We start from the raw sequence: 24494 nt of genomic DNA on the forward strand, positions 1-24494 counted from the left end.
AAGACCCTAAAATAAGCCTTTTATTTTCACATTTATATAATATACTGCTTGACTATAAAACAGGTGAATTTTATAAACAATACAGTCATCAACATGGGCATTGTTTATGAGGAAATAATTGTTCTCCTGATAGTACATAGTCTATCCAAAAAAGAGCTTAGGAAAACTGGAGCATACTCCGAAGACACGAATACAATGACTTGCCAAACTATCTGGGGCAAAAATGCTGATAATGAGGGTCTTTCATTGACAAATGCTACCTAAGCAAGGCATCTGTGCATCTGCACACTGTTAGCTCACGTACCCTAGGCATTTTAAACCAGAAATATAAAAATGCTACTACCTACAGCACTTTTACCTGGCTCCAAAATCACAAAGGATTATATCATTCAATGTGAAGTGGGTTAAATGTGGTTGTGTTCTTAGCTTAAACCAAACTATATGAATACTCTATGCTTTCTGTCCTGTGAGAGTCAGATAAAATCTGACTGCATCTTAAACTGGTGGGGTAAGGTGTTGAGAAAGCGAGAGCTGGGCATTTGGTGAACTCAACTTCACAAGGTTGTCAAAATCTTGTGGGAAGAGCTACCCTTTATATTACAAAAATGAAGGGCCATGGTCATAATTCCACAGTGGATGATGAAGGGCTTTATCTAGTGGAAAAAGTGGGTAAACCTAATAAAATTATACTACTGATTTACAACTATGTGAAATTTGGATAAGTGTACCTGTATTAGCACACTGCAATTATTCATACAAAGAAGGTAATGTTATGTTAAAACATATGGCAAGATCCTAGCATACTAGTATAGAATAATTTAATTTACTGTAAATTGAAGTCTCTTTAGGTACTTTCAATACTACTTTTTTCCCTATGTCATGAATTAATTTATTAATTGAAATTCATGCAGCTTTGCTTCCCTATACCTGCTGTCATGGCCTGAGAAGGCCATCCCACCTTCCCCCTTCTCTTAGGATTTTCATAGCACTTTTTCAGTGCAACCTGTTTATCAGCTAGGATCATAAGGCATGACATACTGGCTTAGATTCAGTGCATCCAACTATGTGGGTATTCTGTGTGTGGCAATGATCAGCATTTTCAGAAAAAAAGCACACGAACTTCCAGTGAGCAAATGAACTTTCTGTCACCCTATGCTAAGGGCTGGAGAAGGCTTAGGCACTGTGTACCAAAGCTGAAAATTGCATATAATTAAGCCAGTTCACTCTATCTAAAATTAGGCAGAGTGAGTAACTGAACAAAAGGCACTTTGGGGAAACACAGAATCTCAACCTGTCAGGAGTGATGCTTTTCCTTCCAGTAGAAAATTTATTCTGTAATGAAGGTTGTGATTACCTCTATGTACTTACAGAGGCTGAGTTTCAGCTAACTAGTTGATGTGCTGTTAGCACTGTTATTATGATAGCAATTGTGCAATTGACTAAAGAGTCACATAAATATTTGGGTAGCGAGCTTGTGCTGGTCTTGGTGCTGCCATGGCCACATCGCTATACAGAGCTGCGTTATAGATTCCCTCTCCTACAGGCAGTATCTGCAAGGGCTAGAGTTACAGTTTTTTTTAGTGCAGGTCTTGGATATATGTCCCACAAGAAGCCATCTGTCCCCCTGTGCCCATGTTAGAAATGCTGTCTTCCAGATTCAAATGGCAGTTAGATTGACTAGACTCAATGAAACTGAGATAATTCATATTGTACTCTTTCCCTTGGCTAAATGTCATCCAGTTATACAATTCTGCCTTTTTAAGATCTTCCTGCTCCTGCTGTCTAGTCTTATGCAGATATTGTCTTTGATTCTGGGTTTAGATAATTGTTTGGTAGACCACTGCATGGTACTATTTGCTACACCTCAGAAGAAGCTGTAGCTTTTTGATTGGAAAAAAATTGTTGGTAGGGATTTGTAGGAGATATGTCTTTGAAAATGAATTATACTAATAGTTTGGTTAACAATCTTCAAAGTTTTAACTTTTCTGTTTTTCATTGTAGACTAGCACTTGGAGAACAGTAACTATGAGCAATAAGGATCTGAGCCTGAAATTTCCTATACAGCTGTAATTCAAATTTTTTCACCTTCAGAGAATCACACAGCCCCTGTTACCTCATACAGTTGTGGTGCTTTTTTTTTTTCTGAAGGCATTCAGAAAGGCCATATGTATAATTATCTTAACATTTGTGATCTTGTTTCGCATTCTTACTTACATTCATGTGACCAAATGCATTTCTGTGGGGTAGGTCTGAAACACACCTTAAAACTTTGAGAGCTACTTATCTGTATGTGTTTCTACATAGATGTTTATATTACAGCTTCTCAATTTAAAAAGGAAAAAATTACCCTTCTATATGTTCTAGGAAACATTCCTAAAAATGTATTTCGAGGTATGTGCTCTGATCAGACCTCCCTATACCAGAGCCTGTTAGGTTTAAGTGAAAGTATTGTTACTTATGAATAAATTTATTTAGGTATTCTATAGCAAATGGTTTTAGTTTTACAGTAGAAGTTAAGCATCTATATCCATTATAACTCACAACAAAGAATTGTAAACTTTCGAGGCTATGTAAATCTCTGTACTCTTCATTGTGCTGCTTCAAAATACCAATGTCTAAAGAAAGGCTGACAATTACCTGGAATGTAATTTGAAAACATGCCTGGCACATTGCTTCCTCTAAAGAAGAGGTAGTGGTGTGTGGGCTTCTTAAAATGCCCTTACTGACTGCTGAGAGTAACTTAAAAGATCTCATGTCTTCTGTTTTCACACTGCATCAATTGCAGCCATGTGGGCCACCAATAGCAGCAACTCCACAGTTACTCTTGTTTACTGTCTATTCCACGCATCGTATGCAAAATTTCCCCTCTGTCTATTGCATGGACCCTTTATTTTGTTCTCAGCAAGCAGTACTTGCAATCTAATATGTATTTGTATGCTGTTAAAGGTTGCTGTCATTCTTTTCTATGAACTGAACATGTCTATGTAGAAATTGAGTTATAAGGGGGAAAAAAACCCTAAATCCATCCATTTTTATTACGTATTTTAAACTCTTAAGTTTATCCTAAGACAATGTTATGATTGTACTAGTACCCACATTTGAGGTAGCATTCATTATGTAGCAGAACAAAGTTACCTTCATCTTTGCATCTTTACATGTGATACGTTCCCTGAAAAAAAACCCAATGAAGTAATTTTCCACTATTTAAAATATAAGCTCATAACTTTTTAACCCCAATCTATCTAGTGATATTTTATCCTTGCCCTTTTTAAAATTAACTATTCAAGTCGTGTGGTACTTGACTGAAATGAGAAGGGTCACTGCTTATATGTGCAAAGCCATGCTGGGGAAGTCAGAAGCAATTTTGCATTTATTTCAACTTTAATGCAATCTGGATTATATAAAGGGTGTAGAAATGACTGTAGCAAAAGTTTTACTGATGAGGGTTTTATTTATGGCATATATATTCATTATACTTTAAAATAAACACTACTGTAGTCTATGTTCAGACAAAATCAACTCTTTAACAATTAATAGTATTTGCTTTTTCTTGTATAAAAAACTGTTCATTGCATCTGCCTATTCTCTGTGTTCTGCATTTCAGTATTTTTTTTTAAAACTAATGTCTCCTTTCAACATTATAATTTTATTCTAACACTAAAATATATTTGTTGTGTTTTATTGTCAGATTTGATTAGCTCACCTGCTGTTCAGGTGTGTGCTACTCTTCTTAACTTGGAAAGATTGTCTCATAAAAATCTGCAAAACTAACTTGATAGTCATCCTTTAAAACTTCTAAAAATGTTCCTTTCCTCTAATTGCAATGAAAAGTCTTGACAATGATGAAGCAGCTGATGTTCCTGCTACAATTGCTGTCTGTAAGTCTGACAAAGAGCCTCATTGATATCTTGGGATCCCATACCTCTATCACCTATTGCCTATTAGCACATCAGCTTCTGGGACAAGAACAAGTTTCTGTATTCTTAAAAGCCAAAACATTCTCTTAGTTGTCAAAAAACATAGGTGGCCATACCTGCCAACAGCATGACTATTTGCTGTGGTAAAAACAAATAAATAATTATAAGAATCTTTATTAGCTTTTATAAAGAAAAGAGAGCAAAAGATCCCAAAGATGTGTAGTGACAGTAGACATCTTTTTTCACTCAGTCAAAACAAAAAGGCATAAACATTTAATGAATCCTGTGATTTTAGATGAATGGACAGAAATACCAGTCAACAGAAGCAACGTCAATAAATAAATTTGAGATAATCCTGCAGCAACCAAAGCTCTATTTAGATACGCTTTGGAATATTTAATACATCTAAATAAAGCAACTCAGCTGTGTAGCAGAAAACCGATGCTGATGTAAGCTATTCTGGTGCTGGCATAGAACCAAAATGGCTGTCATTTTTGCTGGTCTGCTCAGTTTCTTTATTTAGGTGTTTCTTACATGAGATGCTGTTTTATGGGGGGTTTTTTCACTGAAAAAAAAATCCTGTCATGTCTAAATTGAGCTGTGTAAGATGTTTGATTGTGCAAAGTGTTTTTGATCTACTCCCAGCTATCAGCTCAACTGGAAAAGTTTTTCAGTGTTTGATTTATTTACCTGTGTGTTCATTTTGTTCTGGTTCTATTTAATCCAACTTAACTTCTTTCTGAGAATGCCATGTGCAACCAGGATCAGTGTTTTACTAATATTAAGGAATTCTGTCTACCGCTTTTTCTTTGTGCATTCATTATTTCATTGAAGAAACCAATTAGTTTGGTTTCACTTGATTTATGCTTTTTACAAATGTGTTACCGATTTATCACTGCATTTTCTTCAGCCTGTTTACATACTGATTGCTCTTGCTTTACTAATTGTTCTAGTTATTTTTCAGATATTGAAGTTAAATTTAGTGGCCTATAATTCTTCTGCATTTTTCCTCAACCCTCACTTATTCTCTTTTTTTAAATTGAATTATAATTTTAGCCTCCTCCTGGTTTCTAGAGGCAAAGAAACATAGATGGATATTAAACTGAGCAGTATACAACAGCATGACTAATAAAATCCAGTTTGATTAACCAATGACTTTATGGGCAAAGGAGAAAGTTCTGCTTAAACAGGACTACCAAGCTGCCTTCCACCCTTGGCTCACAAGACCATATCCTTCTTAATTCCTGTACTTCTTGTTTTCTGTGAGTGTGTATTTTTTCAGGGTGTGAGAGACAGTGAAGTAAAATGTTGTCAGTTGTTTGTTGAGTATTTTCAGATATATCATCTGAGATTGAAGTTCACTGTTTCAGTGAAACTAGAGCTGGGACTACAACATGAGTGCTAAGGCTGTATAGCAAGAAATAAGATGGCAAGAGTTACATAATCTCTGGCTTTATGTGAGTATCATGGTTTAACCCTGCTCACCACATTAGGCCCACACAGCTGCTTGCTCACTGCCCTCGTGGAAGATGGGGGAGAAAACGGGAAGAGTAAAAGAGAAAACTCATGGGTTGTGATAAAGACAGTTTAATGGAGAAGCTGCTTACCTAAAAAAGGCAAGGAATTAATTCACCACTCCCCATGGGCAGTCAGGTGTTTAGACATCTCCAGGAGAGCAGGGCTCCATCAAACACTGGCTATCACTCCAAATGTGTCCCTCTTCCTCCTTCTTTCCCCACCTGTATATGCTGAGCATGATGCCACAGGGTATGGAATATCCCTTGGGTCAGCTGGGGTCAGCTGTCCTGGCCGTGTCCTGTCCCGATTCCTTGTGCACCCCCAGCCTCCTCACTGATGGGGTGGAGTGAGAAGAAAAGGCCTTGACGCCGTTTAAGGATAGCTCAGCAATTGTTAAAATATTCCTGTGTTTTCAATACAGGTATATCTGAGCATGGTATCTAGATAGGACAAAGAACTGAAGGTAGATCTATAAACTAACAGACAGTTCAGTGGGCTCCTGATTCTCAGTGTGCAGTAGCAGAAAATAACCCCACAGTAATTGGAAATAATGGTAAATAGGAACAAAGAAGTTATATGGCATTGATGAGGCTAGTATTGGAATACTGTATACAGTTTTGTTTTTTAGGGGTGTTGAGGAACTGGAGGGAGTAAGGAAGAGATCCACAGAAGGGAAGACCTTTGTATGACAGAGATGGTTTGGGTTTAAAAAGACTGAGAAGCGATATGATTTCAGTGTATTGATACAATTCCTGTGCATTAGATATAGAGTGCTGAATAGTGCCTTTATACCAGTTTTTAAAAATAGCATAACTGATTTTTCAAGCTAAAGGTGAACAGTCACTGGAAATAGATTACTAAAAGAAGCAATGAATTCTCTAGCTCTGGATGTTCTCAGAAATATCTTTCTAGGGAGCTTGAATCAGTTACAATCTACTAAGTCCAATATGGACTTGTGATGGCTTCTTATGTTAGACTATATGATTCAACAGTTTCTTCTGACATTAATTTCAAGGATTCTTGACCCTTTCTCCAATGAAATATCTCAGTTCTCTTACCAAAACACTCTGATGCCAACTATTACTCATAGCTATGCAGTCTTCATCAAGGTACATGCATGTTACTGCAACTTCTCACATTTGTTGCAGAGGACAAGGGACAGAGTCACTTTTAGATCATCACTGTGGGAATCATGATTAATTTAAACAAGAAAATTTTCAAAAATTTTCAATGTGGCATCCGTTCCTGAAAGACGGTTATTTTGCAAACTAGAAATATGCAAATCCCACAGAAAAATTTTGACTCACTGGTTTTAATGAACTGCTGAATGTCAGTTCCTTCAGCCAATAGGGATTGCTTTTCCTACACAAATATGTGATATTATATTATCTTTATTATCTCCAGATAATGCTAATTACAGTGGAAGAAAATGGGAGAGGATCTTTAATATTGCTGTTACCAGAGAAGCTTGGCAGAATGTGACTCACGGGTATTCAGAGCACCTAGTAACTAGATTCTAAATGAAACAAATCCACTCAGTCTTTAACACTAATTTTAATGGAAAAATATGAAACAAAGATCAGATCTGCTGGGAAAATAGGCAACCTTTTAAATTAATGTTCCCTGAGCCACAATTAATTTAGATTTAATAGGACAGTTAGTGTACGTTATGTGAATACTGATTATTAAATGCACACCAAGGATTAAAAGTTATGTAATAGATTCATAACAGTGAAATTGATATGTTCCTATTGCATTGCCATAATACTCTGCAAATATGTTTTAGTATGTAGCTGCTATTTGTATGATATATAATAATTGCTTAATGAAGTCTAAATTAAATACTTGAATCTCAATTGCCTGGGAAGTACAAAAGACAATTTGAAATATGTTTATTATAGTGTATTATCACGATAAAATTACACTGTTTTGAAAACAACAAAAAAGGGCAGCAGTCTGAGGGGCCTACTCGAACAAAAAGTTTTCCCTGGATAGTTTCACTGCCAAAACTCCCATGGAAGCGCCTAGATGTCAGGATGATTAAGTACCCAAAGAGCAGGATCCAGAAATTTTGCTGAGGTTGACATCAAAATGCATTGTTTCCCCCATTTCCTTCTGTCTTGGGAAGAAAACCTTTAATGATGTATTAACTGCTATTTATTATTATGCTTCCTATTGCTCCATTTTTTATGCCTTGTGATTGTTTACCAGAACTATAAGTAATCCTATGGATAAAATGTACTGGGAGAAAAGATCAGTACAAGTCTCATTGGAGACTGTTTAGACTGTGGTTTTATTTAGAAATTGAGGGTGCCACAGATCACTTCTTTAATGATACAGCTCTGCAACCAGACAGGCAGCTATAACCTACTGCTGTGGCTCCACCTGCTGAAAGGTATGGGTTTGAGTTCTGAAGGAGTGCCACAGTAAGGCACGGTGCTTCTCCCATCCACTGATGCTTTTTTTTTGCATCTCTGCATGGTATGGCTGTGCCATGTGTCTGTGTGCCACACACAGTGTATGTGCATCTCGGGTACTCGACAGCAAGGATCCCAACCTCTGTGTCAAATGCAAGATCTTACTTATTGTCATCAATGTGCCAAAAGCAACTCCTGCTCCATCGCTGTGGGTACACCTATGAGTCCAGGGGAGCTTGTTATCATCCTCCCTTTCTGCTCTTCTGACTATTGCCCAGGCCTGGCTCAGTCCTCCAGGATGTTGTCTGAGCTACAGTCCTTTATCAGCATGGGACTCAGTTGTCACTTGCCTCTGGCCAGTGTACTCTTTTTTATTTTTGTTATCACATTAGCCTTTTCCCTCCTGTTTTTCCACCTAAATTTTCTGCCTTAGTTCAAGATAACGTGCAGGGAAGAAAAAGAGAATCTCTTGCTTCAGGCAACATTATACAGCCAATAAATTTGGGACTTTTCTAGAATTAATGTTCTGTAAAATCTAAGGTGAAAAGATTTGGGAATGAAAGAAATACTTCAAAGTATTCCTCTTAAGGAAGTTTAATTTCTGAATTTTTTAATTGCTTAAGCATCAGACAGCTTTTTTTTTTTTTTCATGTGCATTGTTCACACAACAGTGCAAATCCCCATCTATCTACCTAGACATAACCACCAACACCTTGGAACACCATCACCTTCTTTTAAGCCATAAGCACTGCTATGTTAGTAATGAAGTAGTACAGGTTTTGTTTTCCATACTAATTTTTCCATACTAATAATTCTGAGTACTTACATTACAACATTTATTGAAGTATATTACAAAGTATGGCAAGGAGTAGAATGAAAACTATTTTATTTCCATTTTTGTTAGTCGATTATTGTTTGGAAGCCTGTAAGTGCATTAAAGCTGAGTAATGTGCCTAACAGATGAAAATATTTTCAGAAGGGGGTGGAATGACAGTTACACATTTTAGAAAATTTTTAATGCTAGGTTATATGAAAACTGTATTTATCTCTTCCTCTTCCATGCAAATATATATTTTTATAGCTTTATCTTTATTTTTTTTTGAGAAATCATGTAAGATACATAGTCAAAATGTTTCAAAATTATATGAAGCAATTATGTGAAGGCTAAATACGCAAAAAGTGGTGACGGAATTTATATGTTAAAAAGAAACATTGTACAACATATTTTACCTATTTTCAAGCCGTTCATATTGCTTTCTAAAATTTAGTGATGGAACTGTATTTCAAAGTCAGTGCTCCATCTGCAATTATAGGCTAAAACAGCAGAAGAGGAGTGAGATCCCTGTGTGAGTGCTGAATCCACACAGAATTTTCTTTCAGTCATGGCAAAGAACATGAAAATCAAGCATGAAAATATTCAAGGACTGACTGTCCTTTCTGCAGAAGTGAATCTGGTGGTATTTCAAGTTTTAATACACAAAATTTCAGTGTCTAATTCTCACTTAATTTGGGATTTATTGATAACCAAACCCAGAGATCTCTAAATAAACAGCTTGGAGAGCTTTCTCCTTTTAAGCACTTCCAAAAAGTTTTCCATAAGAAGTGTACAAATTAAGTCAATGAATGTTTGGTATTCTGCCAAAGTATTCTTGAAATATGTCTGCTTAAAGAGCAACCAGGTAAAGGGAAATAATGTTTCTCCTAAGACTCCCGATGGAGGCTAAAAGCTCCATTTTCCCCATTATACTACGAAAACTGAAGGTCTCTGACCCTTGACTGCAGTAAACTGGGGAGAGGGGCTTGCAGAGAATATCTCTGAGAACAAATGGAGAATATTCAGCATGAAAAACATTAGCCAAGCATCGGGGAATACCTGTGTATTTCACACAGCAGAGCTTGGGGTAACTCAGTGACAGAGGCAGGGGTGCAGTACTACAACCTGCAGCTGTGTAAGAAGTAGTTGTACAAAGGTGACTCTGTGCCTGCTTAGATTTAGTGCTTACCAACAGCAAGCCAGCATGCGTCAGCAGTTATCATCACCTCCCTGTACTTGGAATATCAAATAACCACAGTATTGCAGACATAGCTGAGGGCAACCAAATGTTTCCTCCTTCTTGACAATTGCTGTAGCAAACAAAACATAACTGATGATGTCCCAATTCATGAAAAGTGGTTGGTAAAAAAACTCTGTGGCAGTGAGAAAAAACCCCATAAGATAGGAAGGTAGAGGTAGCCTGGGAGTCCCTTGAAGAGGAGAATTAGGGGATTTCCTTCACACCACCATTTCAGTGAAGGTGATGATAGCCCAGGAAAAGGTGCAGGGATGTAAAATGATGGATGATAAAAGAAAAGGACAGGAGTAAGCAAAGAGAAGAGGCAGAATGGAAGACAGACATAATGTAAAAGTTCCTATTTATCTCTCTGACCTGAGGACAAATGAAGAACTTGAACTGCTGCCAAAGCTACCTTTGTTGACACACAAACACCAATAAGAATTTAGTTGCTTTCCCCTCTTTCCCACATCCTTCTTCTTATATATACTGGATACAAAAGGTTAGTAATTAGTAGACTAGAAAGAAGGGAGGAAAAATTGTCCATTTCTGTGGTTTCCCTTCATAAAATTTGCCATTAGTACACTCAATTTTGAAAAGTAATTTAAAGTGAATGTACTAGTGGCAAATTTTACGAAGGGAAGGGAAACCACAGAAAAGGACAAAATAAGCTTGTTGGCAAGCTGGAAGCAAAGAGTATTCAAAAAAGTTCCAAGTTACGTGGTTCACTGCAAAGAAAGCATCACCAGCATCAACAGCATTACCAACACTGGTGGAGAATGAGGGGATTGAGGGAAAGAAAGTTTGGAGATATTTCAGTACAGAAAAACAAGCAAAAATTGCAGAAAGAAGTGATATTTTAAAGTAGCTGTACCCCAGCTATAGCCAGTAGGTTTTGGGAACAACTTGCTTCCTTCTTTGCATCTATATCAGCTATTACAATAAAAGATATTGCCTCCACCTACAAACCTTGACTTTCTTGAAGTTACATAGGATGGCTTACTTTGCTGCCCAGATGGGAATTTTCACTCTTTCCTTGTGCCCTCCCCTCTTTTTAGCTCTGACATTCTTTTAACTCTCTCCTGCGTTGACTCAATAACCTGGCAGAAAACTAAACACAAAAAAAAAGTTAGCTTTGTTGTTGAGTTGAATCGGTTTATTGAACAATCAGGTAATTACAGCAGGTGGAGCAAGAGTGAGGGCATATAAGCTTAAGGTAAAGGGGCTTTGGGAAGGTAGGAGCACAGGACTTTCTGGTTTTTGTAGCTTTGTTCTTAAATCCTTAGATCAGTACATCTACAATAAAAGTAGTGACCCAATAAACTCAACAAAGGTATATTGCAGTTCAAAAAAACCCCAAACCCACACATGAAATTTGTTAAGGGACTCCTGTGGGACATATGTTTTGGATTAAGGGCTTTCCTGAGTCAATGTAAGAAAATAAATTTTCAAATATTTGGCACAGAATGGAAGCTGCAGTAATTTCATGAAAGAGGAAAGACGAGGGGAGAAGCATAAGCCTTCAAGAAGAGACTTTTGCTTGAAGCCTTCAAACTTTTTGAAAACAGGCGAGGAACAGTGGAATTAGATTCACTGCAGAAGCAGTAAAACTAAGAAGAAAAATCAACAGAGAGCAAGATTTGTATGTTTCCATAGCAGCAGTTGAAACAGAGGCATAATTCAAAATTGCGGTGTTGCAGCTGGCATCCAAAGTTAGATATCTTAGTAGGGGTGGTTTCAGCGGAGATGAAAGAACAGAGCAAATACCTCAGAAACATCAAGCACAAGTAACACACAAATCTACACATTAGAAGGAAAGGAATTGGACATGACAATAAGATGAAAAGCAGTAGCAAGAAATTTGTCTCTCCAGGACTTTAGGAAAATGGAGAATTACGATGGGCTGTGATCACAGACACCAGAAGCAACAGTTCACCATTTCCATCATCATGTGTATGTGACCATGTGGATCATCTCACTGATACAACTGGTCAAAACATGAACTGCCACAAACACGAGACAGGTAGAGAAGCACGTATCTTCAGAAAAACACAAGAACATTTCTTTCAGTAGCACTGAAGTGCAATCTTGATTAGTTATGCTGAAACTGTGGTGATGCCAAACCAAATTCTGGTTGCATCAATAGTCTAAACTGGCATAAACAAGCCCCACTGCCAGAAGAGGCAGTTTTACGCCCTATCTCCATGCTGATCCATCACCCAGCACAAACTCTCTATGGGGCTATGCAAAGAATGGGGTCATACTATTGATGTAGGTGAAGGTTCTGGGAAGAAGGTGGCAAAAGGGAAGAACTGTTTAACCCAGCACTACTTCTGAGGGAAAAAAGTATCTTGAGCCATGTTTTGATATAGTTAATCCAGCTTTAAAACTCCTGGTGACAGATCAAAAATTATAAGCTTCCATGATACAATGCAAATTAACACCGCAGTTTGAATTTGTTTAAAACAGAGCCCCAAATGGAAGAATTATCTGAACACTGGTGAATTTTATGCTAATTAGCTCTCTCTTCTCTTACAGTTAGTGTAACTGCAGTGTAAGAGCAAAAAGGCATTGTCAACTTTGCATTTTGTGTCTTGACCTAATTCAGTTCAAGTGTTAATAGTGGCCTCGCATCTCACCCAGATCAGGTTGGTCCTGTTGAGTGACTCAGTGGCAGACAAACATCATATTAAAGTTCAGGGACCAGTGTCTTCTTTGCACTCCAGTCAACAATTTCAGTACTTGGAACAGGTTTCATATTAATTTGTAAGAGGACACAGAGTCTATGAGTAAAGGATGATTGTGATGTTATTACTGTAATCTTGTTCATCTTGCTCCAATCCACAATTCCAATGGTTTGCCAGTATCTTTCCTTAGGTTACATTTAAAACTGAGTCACAGACTAAGTGTTCAACATTATTCAAGGACATCTTAGGTTAAAGATTTTGTAAGACTCATTTTGGCAGCTGTTACATGTCAATATCTAAAATGGCATTTCTGTGTAATAGCAGGTAGTTTGCAGGGTGCCATTTGCCAGTTCTCTTCTCAAAGGATAGGGCACTGTGAGTTCTTGGCTAGTTACCAGAACTTCCTATGGGTTCTGCAAAATCTGTCTTAAAATTTTTGAAATAGGTCCTGCCACATTTGACTGTGAGTTAGGTAACAGTTATTTTATTATCCTCCACCTACCAGAAGCAAAGAACATATTGAATTTCAATTATCATCGACACAAAAGTGTTTGTGCCTGGCTGTACTGGCTGCAGAGAAATGTGCAAACATGACCTAATTACACCCAAAAAAGTAGTTTCAAGCGTGCCATAAAAATACTCATTGTTGGTAGGTGGGATTTTGTGTGTTTTTGTGGGTTTTTTGAATGATATTTAAATAACTTATGGCTACCAAGGGAATAACTCGTTACCTCATTTTAGGGGGAAAATTTGAGAAAAAATGTCTTGTAAGTACTATTTACTTGGCGTTATGAATTTTGAAAGCCATGCAGCACCCAGGCAGGGGATTATCTTTTCCCCATGGAGCATGAACAGCAACAATCCCCCCTGCAAGAGTAAGGAACTGGAGCAGGAGGGCAAGCGACAAGTTATGAAAACAGACGAGAGGGAAACCAAAGTGCTTTATCGAAGAAGACAGAGCCCACGGAGAGTCACACAGCCCGCCAGCTGTGCAGCAAGTAAGGGCCCACAGGCTCCGTCCGTGCAGGAATCAGCAGCACAGACGCCCCCTCGGTCCGGCACCCCCGGCCGCGGCCCCCGCCGGCGCCGCGCAGGCGCGGGGGGCACGGCGGCCACGGCGGCGCTTGCGCAGTGGGGCCGCGGCCCGGCGGGCGCGCTCGGTGCCGCGGGGTCCGGCCCCGGCGGGAGGCGGCGCTGCTGCTGCCGCGCTCGGCCCGACCCGCGCCACACAAAGGCGGCCGCGGCCACCGCGACTCCCGCCCGCGGCACCGCATGGCGGCGGCACCGCCCCCGTGGGGCTAGGCCAGGGCGGACCCTGGCCCCCTCCCTCGCTCCCTCCCTCCGGCCTCTCCCGCCCGGCCCGTCCGTCGCCGGGAGGAGCGGAGCAGCGTCCTGCACGGCCCCGCCATGCTGCCCCCGGGCCGCCGCGCTCTCTGCCGCCTGCCGCCCTGCCGCCGTCGCCGCCCGGCGCGGCTCCTGCCCGCGCTCCTGCTGCTGGCGGTGCTGGGCGGCGGCGGTGCCGCGCTGCCCCCGGGCTGTAAGTACGACGGGCGTCCCAAGAGCGCCGGCAAAGCGGCGGCCGGCGGCCCGGCGGAGGTGAAGGTGGTTTGTAGCAACCTGGAGCTCGCTCAGGTCCTGCCTCCCGAGGCGCTGCCCAACCGGACGGTCACCCTGTGAGTACCGTCGCCGCGTGGGGGGTGGGCAGCTTCGGTGCGACGTGGACGGGGCGGAGGGGGAGTGGGAGCGCCGGTCTGAGGTAAAATGGGGTGAGGTGGGGGGGAGTGGAAGCGTAGGTGACTCCCCTCTACTACTGCAGAAAGCCCCGGGAGCGGATGTGCTTTTCATGTTTTCCGGTAGTTTCCCGGGATGGTTATTTGAGAAGGGGGCGAAGTGTCGCGTAACTCACCGGCGGAGCGGCACCGTCCCGTGGAGCTCCCCCCGCGCCGCCGCCCACCCCGTGGAACAGCATCCCCAACTCTCCCTCCTTCATCCCTCAGTAGGCGTGCTGTTTTTGTGTGGAGGCAGTCCTTGCTTATCCATTTGAATAACAAGTTTCAAACAGGATATGCAACTTAATCTAAAGTAAAAAATATGTTGCCACTTACTTAGACATAAGTGTGCACATGTAAAGAGAGGCTTTGCAAATTATTTTCATTTCTGAGACATTACCGGGTCACTTTAGCAAAGAAGTTCATAGAATAGTTTGGATTGGAAGGGAGCTCTCAAGATCAGCAGGTCAAATCCCCCTGGCATGGGCAAGATCTTCCTCAGCACTGGATGTCATCAGTGGATGGTCCCAAAAGTGGAACCCTTGCCTCTTCTTCAGAGAGGCTTATTGTACCTGTGCTACCATGGGAAGACTCAAGTGCAGCCAAGTAGTGTGCAAGAAGGTCAGTGAAAAGGAACTGAAATATGGGGTCTAGCTTAAGATATTTATCTACTTAACTGGAAATCACAGATTTGAAAGATCTACCAGTAATCTGGCATTTAAAATGTACAGAGTATACTGTCATGAGAACAACAATCTGCTGCTTTTGGGAATGCTGACAGCACTGAAACACCAAGGAAAGGCTTCCTTCCAGAAGTCTTAGGTGTGAACCCAGCAGATGCACGGACCCGGACCTGTGAGAAAAGGGAAAGCAAAAAACGGGAGCTGATTAAGGCTAAAGTAGTTGTTCGTGCTTGAAAGTCTGCAAGGGTTCAGACAATATCTCTAAATGACTTGTGAGAAATGATTATAGATGTTCCCATGTGAAGTTTCTGAAGTAGGAAACAAAGCATAAAGTAGAAGTGACAGTAGTTTGATCAACAAATATGTTTAGTCTTTGTTAGCCTCAAATGCTTTGCAGCTGATTAAATGTTACAAGTATGGTATTATCCTTAAAAATTTTGATATAAGTAGATGTTAGTATGGTTGATATGCTGAAGTTCACTGTGGGGTTCTTTTGGTTCAAAAAACTTGAATCACAGCTCTGATAGCTGTGAAAGACAAGCAGATACCAAACACAGCAGCCTTGGTGTGAGTGGATCTTTGTTCATCATTGCAGTGACAGAAGAATTTGGAAGAACGGTTCATCTTTCATCTTGATTTTTCATACTGCTTCAATATCTAGAGCATATCTACATACACTAATTAGTAGCTTTCAATTAACCAGCCTTTGAAGTTCATAACAACTTTTGAAACATTTATTTTTCTGGTTTGAACTTTTTAATAGACATAGCAAGAAACAATGCCATTTTTTCATTGTTATTTGAAGCAAATATCTTAACTGTGTTGATACAACTTAATGAACATACACTTTAAAATTTTGCTTGAATATAAGGCAAGTATTATTAAACCAATGACCTGCTTTTTCCAAGAGTGTGGACACTAACTGTTGTGTTCGGGTTCAGAATCTTTCAAGTTTGTTGAGTCTTGAGATGTGACTTTGCATTCTCTGAGAGTTTTTGGTTTGTTATGGTTTGGTGGTGGTTTGTTTTTTTTTTTTTTTTTTTTTTTTTTTTTTGTGTTTTGTTTTGTTTTTTTTTTTTTTTATTATTACTTTTACCAAATCCATGTTAATCTGGATAGAAAGTGTTGGTGATCTGTGGGGTTTGTTGCCAAATGCCACTTCACTAACATGTTGATTAGTAGTGCCTGGATTAATTGTTACCTAATCTTTTGCCAAAAATTACATTTTTTTCCCCAAGCTGATACTTAAAATTGCAGCACTTGATGAATAGTTGTCTGATACGAGACAAACTGCCCTGAGTTGTCTTGAATCTTGATTCTTGTGGGATTCATCTATTGAGATAAGTACTAGTTCTGTTAGATCTTTTTGGATTATTGGATCACTGCAGAGATATGTAGCTGAAAATAGATCACTGTTGTGTATATCAGCTGCATTTTAATTCAGTTAATTTTTTTTTATGTTGACTCTATTTTGCACAAACCAGTTTTAAATACAGTGACCTATATAGTTTTATATAACTTTTTGTTTTTTGAATGAGTTAGGAATGATGCAAACAAAGTGATTATATGCATTTTGGAAATACTGATTTCATTCTTATCACTGGGCAACCTCTTAGATTTTCAGCTGATTAGCTACTGTGCCTTTAGCATTTACCTTTTTTTTTTTCCCCAGTGAAATATTTTTGAGGACAATAGTCTAAAAAGTGAGAAAATAAGAGAAATAGTGGAATTTAGTATAAGCGAGTAGCATCTGAGGATGCTGGCCAGGTTCCTTCATTCTTGCACACCATTGTAGTTAGTGGTTAATGATGATATAAGTTGGGCAAGGTCACTTAATTTGCGAAATGCCTTGGGCTGTGTTTGCCACAAAACATGTTATTGTCCCACTAATTTAGGTCAGTGTGGTGAGATTCTTCAGTTGCAATTCAGAAAAAAAAATCCTAACTTGATTTCAATTGATAAGAGATACAGTAAGTTTGTTTCATGATTGAGGGAAAAAAGCAGACACGGGAAGAGGAGTATTAAAGTATGGAGACATGTTTATGGGAGAGTTAAGGTTTAGGATTTCTGGCAGTACTGTAAATTGGTTTTCCTTTACAATCGAGGTAGAACTAGCTGTTCTTTATGGGGCACTTAAGTCAAATTCCAAGGTGAATTCAAGTTCATTTATAGCTAAGGAAGTGACTTTTTTCCTAGCATTATATAATAACAGCTGGTTTGGGTGCAAATGAAAGGTGTATCTACATGAACACCATAGATGGCTTTGACCTTTGTAGGTTAAGTAGCCAGATGAGATGCTTTTGGTTTGAAGATACCAAAACAGGCTGAATATAACTGTGGCTTGTCTGCCGTGCTCTTTATTTCAATAGATACTGAAGCCATTGCCATGATGCAAATTTAAATAAGGAATGCACTGTAATAGAAGTCTGAGATAAAATGTCTGTTGCTGTTGCATTTCTTGATGCAAACTCAAATGATGGTGGTGGATACTTGTTTGAACTTGTTGGCTATTAGCCATTGCTTTGTGTTTTGAAGAGAATGTGTAAGTCCACTGAAGGCAAGCCCATGAAGCTTATTATTTGTTGAGAATACTATTTACCTGTTACATATGTTATTGGAACAAGAATCTGAATAAGCAAAGGAAAAGCATATATATTCAGTAAAGAACTGCATTTCTGAATCAGGAGGCTTACTGCTCTGCAAACATCTCTGCTTAAGCGCATATCCTAATAGGAACATAGGAGTACCACTGTTTACACTTAAAAAAGTGTTAGGATTTACAAGCCAGAGCATTTGCCTGGATTTATGTTCAGTGCTTTTCAAAGATGTGCTTAACTGGGTTGCTGTTAGGAAACATCTTAAAATGGTACAGTTTTTGTCCAGCTCTAAATAAAATCATATCAAACTACATCCATTAAGCAGCTCTAAGGCATACTTACTTGGACTTCCAGATATCTGTGCAATTTTTCCATTTATGACACAAATTTAAAATTTCAAAAGTTCCAAAGCAAAATGTCACTCATATTGTAAGAAGCCACTTGTATAGCAATGTGCAGTTACGTTGTAATTATCTGAGTCGTGTGTAATGTAAATGTCCTCTCTGGAAGTTTGCCTCTTTTACAGTGCATTTCTATTTACTAACTTGATGGTACTCTTGGTGGCTATTGGTTTGGCAGTTTTTTGTTTGGTTGGATTTTTTTTGGTGGGTTGGTGTTTTTTTTTTTTTTTTTGAATAGTCAATTTTAGACTGTTTAAGTGATCAGTACTAATAATTTGGGCAGTGATAACATTTTTGAAGGTTCAAAGTGCTAATAATCCCCATTAAAACTTAAAAATTTCTTTGATCAGTGGATACACAGGCTATGCAAAATGCATTTTACATATGAACACAAGGCAGTACAGAGCTAGTACTTGAGAACTATAGCCACAGTGTAGTAATTCACAAGTACATGTACATGCCTTTTTATCAGTGACATCTGACTCCTGAAAATCAATAGAGTGTGTCATTTACTGATGGGCTTGTGTTCTATACTTTTAGCAGATTTTGTTGAGAAGATAACCAGTTTTGTGCCTTTCTGTATGTACTTTTCCAACATGGATTCATTGCTGAGAGCTTGTTATAGGATATTGAGTACATACAGTATTCTCTTACTGTGTACACTTTTGTATGTATTTGAGTATTGCAAGAAAATTCTGACATCACAGTATGAACAGTGTTCTCTTCTAAATTTCAATATTTAGTTCTATCTGAAAAACTATTCAGCTTTGGAAGACATCATGTTACATGGTTTATATGTGTCCACTGGGATACACTGACAAGATTGAATAGTGTTTTCCTATTTCATGAAGTGTTGCAGTAATGACTTTAACATACATGGTGGTTTTGTAACTGGCAATAGTTTTCATTCAATATTGCATTCAATTATTGTATTGATTCATACTTCTTTTTAATTAAAAAAAAAACTTTTCTAAATAAGCATTTTTAAGTTCTTTTATGTGCCTTTCACAATAAGATTACTGTACTTTTGATTAAATACATGAGAGAAGTAGAAATATGGCTTCTGTACCATAGATACAACGATACAACTGTAGCAGTTGTTACGAGCCTGGGCTCAGGTTTTGCATTAGAGCTATGTGTTGGTTACTGTCGAGTTGAAAATAGCAGAGAAGGACAGAGCTAAGTGCTGCAAAATTCTGGAGAGCAAATACAAATTTTTGTAGTGGAAACTTTTTTTTTTTTTTAGTTCTCAGAGCTACCATATTAATGCAAAATTGCCCAATACTTTTGTTCCTAAGAAGATACGCATATAAGCAATGCTCTTCATGTGTTCATTAGCCCTTCAATTAACCCTAAAGTGACTATTAAATGTTGAATGTCTTATGCTATATCTAGCCTCAGGAAGACGTCTTAATCTTCACAATTAATACTTTTTTATTTTATTGTTGTCTTTTATTGATCAGTAGTATTCCTGGGTTTGCTTCAGAACTGCAAAATACTAGAATTTTTATTTTTATTTAATGCCAAGAGTAAAAAAATTAAACTAGAATTTGTGCTGCAGTGATGAAGAACTAATAACTTCTTATGTCTCATTGCTTGCAGTTTGCTCATGTTTCAGAGGTTATTTTTGTAATTTAAAACAACTATGTAGCTGCAAGTTTAGGTTTTTCAGAATTTAATGGTTCCCATATGTACTTTGCATGGGCCAGATATGTTGCAGGTTCATGGATTTGTCATTACTGCCTTATATAGTCTATCTTTACCATTACAGTCTATAATTTTTGAGTTCTACTCAGTTTAAATGCATTTTTGTACTATTTGTAATCCATAAAGATTAAAAACAGTTGAGCATTTTTTTTCATCAGTGATAATAAACTGTTTTAAATTTAAAAATGTCACATAGAGTATGTTTTCATGAGTTTTGCTTTCTGTAGTGAGGTTAACAGTGAATTTTAAATTCTGATTTTGAAAATCTTACATAATCTGCTATATGTCTCTAGTCTTTACATAGTAAATAGGTGAGAATTTTGTTTTCACCTTGTACTTACTGGGTGTTTAGCTGTGAAAACTGCAATGTCTTGTTGCTCTTAAAGTGCTAGAGATGATATCCATTAATTACTGTTTATGTGGATCACTGTGTTGTGGCTTCTCCTTGTGCACTGCCGCAGGGCATGTGCAGTGGTGCAGTGCAGTGCTGCCCTGGAGTGAGTGGGATGCTAGTGCACTGCAGTGCAGAGCTTTTAGGTCCGCAAGGAGCAGCCCTGCTTTGGTTGCCTGCGTGATCCAAACTGGTCTGCCAGTTTTGGGTGGGCTGCTGAGTTGTCACTTCGGAGTAGGAAGCTGACCTTTTTGGTAAGACAGACCAACTAAGAGCTTCTTTTGGGGGAAAAAACCCCAACATAATAAATGCAGATTGATTAAAGATGTTTAAGAAATAAACACTTTAATTCCACAGTTCTGTCTGCACTGGACAGTGTGTTCTAGGATTCATCCAGACTCCACGTGGCTGAGGGCTGTGCTGTCTTCAGGTGCTTTGTGTAAGAGTACAGTCTGTGCTGTCTGCTACATCAGTTCTATCTAGGGAGAAGAAGGTGCTTTGAGGTAGGAGGAGGGAAGTTAGAGTCTGGGTACAAAGTGAATAAAGGTAGGAAGATTGGATTAAGAGGCAGAAGCTGTTGCTGGGAGTTGGGATGAAGTTTGAGTTTTTTGAATGGATATGTCAGTTACAGAGTTGGGAGATCAGAAAACTTAAGAGGGAATGAAGGCAGACCAAATATGGTACTGAAGGCTGAGTGTAAACTGGCTTGATATGAGATGAGCAAGATTCTTGGAAATTCAGCAACTACCTCCAAAATCACTAAAGACAGGATTAGTGTCTGTATGCCAGTAAGAAAAGATGGGTCGTATAAGGAATGGTAGTGGCGTAACATCCTCATGATGCACTGTTTCCACCTGAGCTATTTCTGTCAGATACAAGGACTCCTTATTAGTTTGCCCATGTTGTTACAGAGTGTGTTTTACCTTGAAACTTAGTACCGGGCAGAGTTTTTGCAAGTTACGCTTAGATTTCTAAAAGTGTCCTGTCTGATATTGCGGACAACTTATTCCAATATCTCAAGCTGTTATTTTAGGATAACAGCCTCTGGTGTTAAGAGGAATTTAAAGCAATTCTCAAATTTGTGTGTTGATGGGCTCATTGGTGTTTCTGTGGATTGCGGTGACCTGACCTTACAGCTGTGTGCTGGAGATCCCCTTCAACCCTTTCTTCCTGCTTCTGACATAGGGATGATGACATGCAAGGGCTGAGGAGAGAAGATCTCACCCTCTGAGTGGGGAATGTTGGATCAGTATCCATCTGTCTGTAAAACTGTAGCCTAAACTGGAGCTGGTGTGTTCATACCTTCCCCTCCCAGTGTCTCACTGTGTGGATGTTTGTGGGTTTTTTCCCCTCCCCTCCCTGGCTGCAGTACTAGCATTTGTCTGGCTCCATGCCTAGTCAGTTCAGGGAGCTAAGCTATCCAAAACCTGTTTAGTTCTGTAGGATTAGGATATAAATTTTTGTGAATGTATCCTTGTGTGCCAGCAGTTGACAGGAAGTGCTTGTTAACGTGTATAGGCAAAGCACTTTCTAGAGAGCAGGTACACCTGATAGGAAGTGTGAATACATGTGAGACTGGGTGTGACAGTCTGTGCTCCAGTTAGTACTACTGTGATGACACAGAGAATTCATTAATTTATCTGTTGTAGCAGCTAAAGTTAGGAGTGGCTGGCAAGACATCCATGTGCAGTCTTCTGTGTGAAGCACGTTACTCTCTTGCATGTATGTGTGGTGGTTTTTGGGGTCAGGTAAACTTGAACTGAACTTCAAGCCGGGGGAATCCTAAGAAGTGTACATCTGGTGACTAAGTGGGAAACCCAGGAGGGAGCAGAAGGTAGTAAAACAGGGCAGTTATTACAGAAGTTGATCATAATATCTTAAAATAATGCAGATGCTACAGATAGAAGCAGGCGGCAGAGAACTTGGAGGAAGCTTCCTAGAATGCAGTGGTCACAAGGGTTAGCCTTTCAGTGCTTTTTATTGGCTTTAGAAATGGCAACACGGAGTTAGTGTTGGAAGAAATCGGGTGAAGTTGTGTCCTCTGAATTTTCTTCTTGGTCGGCTTTTGAACCTGGGATAAGTACAAGAAAGAAAGAAAGGTTTGGTTGGTAATTTTGTAATTTCACAAGAATGTCTTCTGAAAGTAGTATGATTTTCAGCAACATTGCTACTCATTCTTGCATGCTATTTTGCCCCTCAGTTCTGTCCTTTTCCAAGATGATTTTTATTCAGTACTTTTACATAGAAAACTTGCTGAGTTGCTCTAGTGACTGGCACTGTGTTTCACTAGAAATAATTTCTCTCCTTAAGAACAGAATGTTTTTAATGAAAAGCAATAAATAAAGCATGTTGTCACATACTGAATATCAAGAAAAATATTCTTTAATGGCAGTGCATAGTGAGCATTGCTGCTTGAATGATCCAGGGATTGTGTAGGAAAAATAAAGATTCCTCATTAGATTATATGAATTTAGCACATTACCAGTTAAAAAATGGAGCAGCATAAATAGATACAGTTTTAATCCTGTAATTTCATTACTTCTGAGTGGTTTAGTTTACAATTTTAATCTTGTTTAATATGCATAATAATGAAATATTGCAGGAAAACTTTTATCTGTTGCAAACTTTATTTTGCAAATGTTTCATTGCTAAGCTCCTCAGTTGTAATATTTTTGTTGAATTGGAAAATACTGTCTCCTTTCATTAGAGTTTTGGAATGATTCATAGTTCTTTCTCTGAATAAAGCTTGTGGAGTGCTTTCATTTTAGAGTTATTTTTAAGCAAGTATTGTTTGTGTTCTGTTCAGTCTATTACTGGGTTTCTTTCCCTTTGACACCAGTAACTCACTAGAAGGCAAAATATTAACTGTTGAAAAACACTGGGTTTATATCCTTGTTAAATCACAGTTTCTACAAGATAAACTTTGAAGAATGTGTTTCTTTTTGCACGTTCACAACTTTCAGCAGAAAGCATTTTTCTTGGTTGTTCGCAGATGGTTATTTTAATCTGACTTTTGCTGGTGGCCACTTTCCCAGTCCTTAGGGTATGCAGTCATCATGAATTGATATGATTTATTATCTGTTTCCTGGCTCTCCATTTGAGTCTTTTAAAATGTCTTTTGGAAGTTACTTCAGCATGCAGCTAACAGTTACACAGTCTCCCAGTCTTCATGCAGGCTTCTTGGTGGCCATTTTCACTATTCAGTAATAGTGTTAATGGATGTGTGTGTGTTTTAATGATATCCTCTGGATTAGGATTCATTTGTGATGTTAGGAGATGCATTCTAAATTCCTGTCTAGTTGACTGCTGTCTTAGCAGTGGTTGTTTTATAGCTGGCAAGCCAAAATTGTTTCACAGAACAAAATTTTTTCCACTTAGTGCTTATTACCTCATTCTAATGGTAAAAAATGATCCAGCTATGTTTTTTTTCCCCACTCTGTATGAGAAAGAAAAGTTAGTACATCATCTTTAGTATCTATTGCTGAAATTCTTCATAGTACAAAGGACAGACTGGGTTTGACTGCATATATATTTTGCATGCTGGGCATCTACTGCTAAAGGATCTCGCCAATAAGTTAAGAGTCACAGTTGAGTTTCTTTTCAGTTTTGCCAAAATCTTCTGCTAGTTTATGGAGCAAAATGGAAAATGGGCTTTCTGATCCAAGCTATATTTGACAAAGAAACATTTCAGCAATGTTCTTGGAATAGGTGAAAAGCCAGGGAGAGTTAGAGGGGGTTGGTACTTTTTTTTTCTGGAGGTACATTGTTTCAGATCACCTCTTTGTCTCTCCACAGCTCTTCTGCTCAGTCAGAGGAAGAGGGAAATGCTTTGTTGTAAGGTGACTTGAGACTGTAATTCTTTCTAGAACCTACTTTTCAGCTGCGTCTTCTTCCAAGTTTTTTGTGTTAATTCCCGTGGCCATGTTTTTTTAACACAGGAACTAACATTGCCTGTGTTCCACATTTTATTTTCTGGTATGTAGGTGTTTTTCAAGCAAAGTGCATTTCTTCCAAGCAGGTGTTGTTGATCATTTAAAAGAAAAGAAAATAAAAATCTCTTATGTAGCTCATAAGAAATATGGAGTAACAATAACATTGGGCTATGGAAACCCCTTCATGAAATCTTCAGTGACATCATTTATGTTTCAAAGTCATTTGTTAAAGAGTTGAACAAGATGGGGATGAGTGGAGCTCTCATCTCAATGGTAGCTCTCTACTGTTTTCTCTTTAGACTTCTTAATGATGGAAAAGTTAGCATATTTTCAGAATTGTCTCTTTAGAAAAATTATGGTCTTAAACTAGTAACTTGGAGATATTATTGATCACAAATAATATCCTCTAAGTGGTACATGATAG

The 24494-nt window shown here is 38.7% G+C and overlaps 2 protein-coding genes across 2 annotated transcripts in view; one reads left to right on the plus strand and one right to left on the minus strand.

The window, feature by feature from the left end:
* The window catches only part of LOC309573233 (uncharacterized protein), a gene marked incomplete at both ends in the record, with an annotated part of 37772 nt that extends 23908 nt beyond the window's left edge, over positions 1-13864 (minus strand). Inside the window, one exon of the mRNA XM_082281996.1 lies at positions 13601-13864. Within this exon, the coding sequence (XP_082138122.1) occupies positions 13601-13864 (264 nt within the window). The remainder of the gene's footprint in view (positions 1-13600) is intronic.
* Positions 13865-13974: 110 nt separating this feature from the next.
* The window catches only part of ADGRA3 (adhesion G protein-coupled receptor A3), a 54589-nt gene continuing 44069 nt past the window's right edge, over positions 13975-24494 (plus strand). The window contains exon 1 of the mRNA XM_082282386.1: positions 13975-14263. Coding sequence (XP_082138512.1) covers positions 13998-14263 — 266 coding nt within the window. The 5' untranslated portion in view covers positions 13975-13997. The remainder of the gene's footprint in view (positions 14264-24494) is intronic.

The sequence above is a fragment of the Coloeus monedula genome (assembly GCF_965178545.1).
Source record: "Coloeus monedula genome assembly, chromosome: 5".
Taxonomy (NCBI): domain Eukaryota; kingdom Metazoa; phylum Chordata; class Aves; order Passeriformes; family Corvidae; genus Coloeus; species Coloeus monedula.